The sequence below is a fragment of the Coenobita brevimanus genome, chromosome 7, assembly GCF_032717465.1.
Source record: "Coenobita brevimanus isolate Jiangsu-jjx chromosome 7, ASM3271746v2, whole genome shotgun sequence".
NCBI lineage: Eukaryota > Metazoa > Arthropoda > Malacostraca > Decapoda > Coenobitidae > Coenobita > Coenobita brevimanus.
Genome location: NC_136960.1, coordinates 6,647,167 through 6,653,396, shown reverse-complemented (window position 1 = coordinate 6,653,396; position 6,230 = coordinate 6,647,167). Strand labels below are relative to the sequence as shown.

Sequence of the window (6,230 nt, the reverse complement as noted above, 5' to 3'; positions counted from 1 at the left end):
GTGTTACGTGGTCTCCAGAACCGCTCAGAGCATGACCCCAAATGTCAGTATCAGTTTACAATACTGCACGTGTTGAAAGTAGATTTTTATTTTCTGGTCTGATGTCATTTCTTGCGTAATTGGTAACAACTTAACGAGCCCTTCCGTATTGCATCTCCCACACAGACTCTACTGACGGAGTACAAGGTTGGACAAGTGGAGGGTTGGCGGGAGGAAGTAACGGGGTACAGCCAGGCCACAATCGCCATCACGCTCAAACGACGGTACAGCTACTACCTCACCTCCACCTACCTCCCCACCATCATGCTTATGCTTATTGGCTACGCTTCACTCTTCGTACCCCTGGAAAAAAGTGACCTCAGAGTGATGATGGCGCTTACTACACTCTTGGTGCTCTATGCTCTCTACCAGCAGATCGCAGACGGCCTACCCAAAACATCTTACGTGAAGGCAATCGATATCTGGTGTTTCTTCGCTATGACCTTTATCTTTACGCAGGTAAGAATAGCACACTTGTTGTTGTAGTCCCAGGTTCACCTGAAATGTGAACCTGGTGGACTGCAGGCTTAAGTTATTCTTCTCCAACAGGCTACCATCCTCCTTTTGGAGATAAAGAATCAGTTGAGAGACGTTTGCATAACCAGGCAGTTTAGCCACCCAGTTATATCAGTGCCACCACGTGAAGGCGTCCCTCCCCAACACTATCCGACACCTTATGTGTATAGAAGTAACAGTGGCAGCTAAGGCAAGGCGTCTGTTTAGAGCTCTGAATACTTACACGTATATCACAAGATTTTTTGCTTCATTAACTTTTGTATCAGAATTATCGATATTAAAGTATCGATATGTCCTCCAATAATTTTTAGCATTGAGACCAGAGAGGGAAAAAGCACATCTGAGGAAATTTTTAATAACAACAATGAGAAAGTCCGAGGGAGTTTGTGGCACTGCAGTTCAAAAGGGTGAGAATCCTACAGATTTTACAGTTACAATATAACTTGTTTGATGAGTAATTGTACACGTTATAGCTGGACTTCAGATTAAGTGGTTACAATGTCTGACCCCTTCATCACAGGTCTAGATGACTGTGTTATACCCATCACCAGACAACTTGTCTCTTAAGCCCCGCCTCCTCACCCACTGCTCGGATAATGGAAGGCCCTGAACTTGAGACCGCCACTTCAGGGAGGGTGCTGGCTTAATGAGACAAGTTGCCTAATGTCGGGCATATTGATGTGTTACTTTGTGGCAGGGCAGCTGTAGAGAATGGGTATTCGTCAATCTATCTAGACGACGCCTTAATCCCGTAAGGAGTGCACAAACAATTCACTTCCATGTCATCCTGTACCCCGCCATTTCTCTGTCCTCCCCTCAACTTACGTCTCGCTCTCTCCTTTACTTCTCTACTCCATCCCTGCATCTCATCCTCGGCCTCCCCCTCTTTCTCACCTCTCCACCTCGATCTTACTCTCCCTTTCCCCCCTTCACCTGACTCACATACACATATTCGCACAATATTTAATTTGGCTTTCTTTGGGGGGTGGGGAACAGGTAATCGTACATGTTGCAGCGGAGCTCCGTTTCAAGTGCTTGCGATGTCTGACCCCGTCGTCGCAGGTCAAGGTGATGGGGGAGCGGCAGCAGAGTCGACTGATCATGGTGTCCAGGATCCTGCATGTGTTTATACTGATTCTCTTCTGCGGCGTATACTGGGGGGTGCTGCTGACCTAGTGCTGTGCACTTCACAGCAGTCGCTGCTGTGTGCATTGACACCACAATGTGCCTTATGCTGGAATACACACAACAGCGGCAGTTATTGCAACTACTGCATAACACTGGTGGTAAACATATTTGACATTGTACTGTGCAGCGTTGTTGCAGCTACTGTTTAACAATGATGACAAATTTATATTATTACGTTGCATCTGTTACGGCTACTGGAGAATTTTTGACGTATGTTTGTTTTTGTACTGTTCAAGAGTGGTTGAAGCTATAAAAGAACTTATATCGTGTATCTGCTTGATATTTCGCTGTACAATAGTGGTTGCGCGTAATTAGTAGATTTTTTAAATACTAAATTGCAGTAGCTGCAACTACGAAAAAATACTAATAGTACTGATGATTAGCTTAGTTTTATATTGCACAGTAGCATGTACAGCCAGTGGACAACTGTTGTGGGAGACTTGAGTGTGTGTTGTATATATAACTGTGGTTGGAACTATTTCATACTGGTGGTTTCTTTGCCTGTTTTTATAATGTACGTTGTATAACAGTTATTACGGCTGTATAGAAATTCAGTTTTGCATTTGTTGGTTATTATGTTTAGCAGTAGTTTTCGTCTTAAGAAAAGATTGTTAGTACTGTAGGTTAGTTAAGAAAAGACTGTTAGTACTGTAGAGTAGTTTGATAAGGAAAGACTGGTAGTACTGTAGATTAGTTTATTGTCATTGTGTACAGCAGCAGTAACGGCCACTAGGACAACACTGGATGGTAGATTTTCCCATAATGTGCCAGTCTGCAGAGACATGTAATATTTGGTGGCAGATTTCGTACATGTTGTATTGTTGTAGATTTGTTTCAGAAAGTATCCGACCTTTAGCCGATGGGAAAAAAAAAAAAAAAAAAAAGGCATACTGAGTTCAGACTTTTATCCAAAGTACGCCTCTTGGGACGCGACATACTTAGCCCAGCGGTCCTTCCATTGCTTCCATTGTTTGAAACACTTTGTAAAGTCAGTTTTTGGGATTGCCAAGAGGACTTTTTGGCATTTGTCTATCTAGAGATAAAAGTAGATGATGTATATTCCAATTTCCACTCGATTAATGCCGGTGTGCCACAAGGATCAGGCTTGGCTCCAACCCCATTCCTAATTCATATTAATAATCTCTTATCTGCCACTCATAATCCCATTCTCTCATATGCAGATGACTCAAGACTTCACAGTTCCTTTACACTTAAACACCCATTCACAAAGTTTTATATCTCAAACTCACAACTCAGTACAGCAATTCCATAAATCAAGACTTATCTAAGATCACTGAATGGGGACAAAATAACATTTTCTCATTTAACGATAGGAAGACCAATTATATACAGTTTACTTATAGACAGAGATTGCCTGATTCCTGTATTACCTTCCATGCTACAAATGTTCCTACCTCTAAAAGTATTGAAATTTTTGGTGTTTCACTTAACAATGCCCTCAGCTTAATCTTTCATGTCAGCTCACTTGCTAAAACTGCTTCAGAGAAACTTGGATTATTGTACAGAGTCCGTAACTTCTTCACTGACGAGCAGGTAGCTATAATTTACGAGAGTCACCTGCGCTCTCGGCTGGAATATTGCACACCGTTGTGGAATGGATGTGGATGTGGAGAGGTTGCAGTAAAACAACTGGACAAAACTCAGAACAAAGCTGTTACTACCTCCCCTACGAGTACAAGTAAGAGGGAATGTTGCCACCCTTGCATTATTTTACAGATACTTTTATGGCAAATCCCCAGGAGAAGTTGCATCCATTGTACCACCTCTCCATCAAATCCTCAGACGAAGTTGCATCCATTGTTCCACCTCTCCATCAAATGCTCAGACGAAGTTGCATCCATTGTGCCACCTCTCCATGCATCTGGGCATCTGGTAGCGCTTATGTCTGGACTGTCACACTGCCATATTGCAGAACTTCAGCCTATCAGAATTTTTTTACTCCCCGAACTGCATCTCTTTGGAACTCACTTCCCAAGAGTGGTTTCCCCCCACACTGTACTTCACCCTACGGCTGTTCAAGTCCAACTGTAACAGAATTTTTATGAATGGAGGACGCCTGTAATCTGGTGTATGGATCTTTTTTTATTCACTTGGCTTTCCTTCCTCTGTTCTGTTATTGTAAAAACAAAAAAATCTGATTTGTGTCCTCATATCTTAAACCCTTCAGCGGCATCATCAGTTTAGGAACTAGCCAAAAGTCGCAGGGAAACCTGTCAGGAGAGCAGATACTCCATCGCCTACGGAAAGGAGTGCATTGCAAGAGACGAGAGTTTGGGAGGCGGAAGACTGGTAGCTGCACCACGACAATGCTCCAGCCCACTTTTCTCATCTCAGCCAGAATTTTTTTTTTCTTTTTTTTTTTTTGCCGAACACAGGATCACATAGGTCCGGCAGGCTCCATACTCTCCTGACATGGCTCTCTGCTACTTTTGGTTATTTCCTAAGCTGAAGATACCACTTCTTAATAATGGCTGAAAGCATTTGACACCATTGGAAGTACTGTAGGTTTGTTTGAATATATGGCATATAGGAGCAGCTGCAGCCACTGAAGAAAACTGGTGATAGATTTGCCCGTTAATCTTTATAGCTGAACCCGCGGTTATTTGTCACGATTGTTGTTGATTCTTAAATACAGTAACATATTAAAAACAAGAAAGCACTCAGAAAGCTCATACTTCCGCCAGTGCCAAGAAAATTTATGGATTACTGTTCCAATTTCTCTCTCTTACCAGACCAACATTTATAATCTCACACAGATAATTCTTCGGTCTTAGTCTGCCCTGTTGCACAGTCTCAGAGTGCGCATACCTTTGCCAAAGTTAAAAAAATATATGATTTATTGGTGCATTCGGATCCCGATCCACCCGAAAATCTGATCACCTCTTCCCTGACCCACTGCCCTCCTGTCCACCAGATTTAACTGAAAACCGATGGCAACTTTTTGAGGCATCTTGTACAAACAGATAATAGACATGGATGACTACATAACCTCTGTCCAACTTAGTTGGCGGAGTAAATAGGTTCTATGTGGGGTGGCTCAAAATCAATTGTATTCTTAGGTACGGAAAGTTAATGAATTACGTGAGTAGAGCGACATACAAGGCAGCAAGAATCCATAATGCTGCTGGGACCACCAATCAATGAACTGCGCCATGAGGCTCTGTTGCCAAGTATTTTATCACAACCAACACAATAACAATCCACATACATCCACCCATGTTACTTTTTCCACAAATTCTTTCATGCATATAGTAAATTCAGAATTTGATTCCAAGTGTATAATTTCATCTAGAGAAGTTAAAGATAGTTCTCACTAAGCTAGAAAAATTGGCAAGGCGTGTGTGGTTGTGGAGTCACGAAAGAGGTGGCTTAGTATAGAGCAGGTGTGGTAGTGATCAGGGCTTGTCTCTCTTGTCTCTCCCTCGCTTTAACCCAGCCAGCACCTTCAGAGACTGCTATGGTGGTACAAAATAAATAAGTGGATAAAAATAAAGTGTACCACGGTAAAGTGACCGTAGTATTGACGTATGTGATCAGGGAATTAAACACCAGCCATCATGAGAATGTGAGTATAAATGCCGTATTCTGGGTGGCATGAGTCTATCATGAGAGGCTTCGTAGCACCATTTCCCCAGCGATTTATTTCTGCATATTAATGTGGTTAACTTTACCCCAAAATTTTCAAATAGCGTTGTCATTAATGTAGTTACTCCGAAAGAACACACGCACAGTAATATGCTTTATTGAAATGTTCTGTTGGAAGAAATTAATATACTGACAAACAGCAGTGACTGAATAGGTTATCGTGTGTTGCAAAGTTCAGCAACATGTGCAGTATGCGCCTACTAAGCATGTTGCTTGTTCTTCCTCGATTTTATCAGATGTTAATATGCTGTTTGATGTTTAATATTTGCAGTATATAAAGTACTAACCAGCAGGTGGTAGTAGTAGTAGGGGTGGCGGTGGTGGTGGTGGTGGTGGTGGTGGTGGTGGTGATAGTAGTAACAGTAGCAGAGTAACCCCGATCTGTCTGGCCGAGCAGACATTTCAACCGCAGGCAAACAATAGCCCGTGCAGAACCACCCCATGCAACAAAACTCTGCTCCCTACAGTGGTGGACAGCATCTCGCCCCAGTGAGGCGTGGGGAAGAGTGTGGAGGTTTGGTTCTTGGAGGGACACCGCATTTGCATCTCTCCTCTCAGTTAACATGGAGACCACAGTAGGCTCCGCATCACCACACTATTTGGTTATATGATTACCACCTAAAGTAGTAAATGGCATATATTTTGGGATGTCAGGAAATCAGTCAGTTACAAAGTTAAGAGTAAAATCTGAGTTCCACGTCCAGTATAATCGCGTGTTATTATCTACCGTCAATGCGGCAAGTGAACGTCAATATTTTTTTTTTTTTCCCTCAGATAATTAATACAATATTTAACAACTCGAATTCGGAAATCTACGTCTC

General features: G+C 42.4%; 1 protein-coding gene across 1 annotated transcript in view; it reads left to right on the top strand.

Moving 5' to 3' along the window:
- LOC145404740 (uncharacterized) overlaps positions 1-1,731 on the top strand; it is a 29,703-nt gene extending 27,972 nt beyond the window's left edge. Inside the window, exons 14-15 of the mRNA XM_080276297.1 lie at positions 166-498; positions 1,552-1,731. Of these exons, the coding sequence (XP_080132423.1) occupies positions 166-498; positions 1,552-1,731 (513 nt within the window). The remainder of the gene's footprint in view (positions 1-165; positions 499-1,551) is intronic.
- The last annotated feature ends 4,499 nt before the right edge of the window (positions 1,732-6,230 follow it).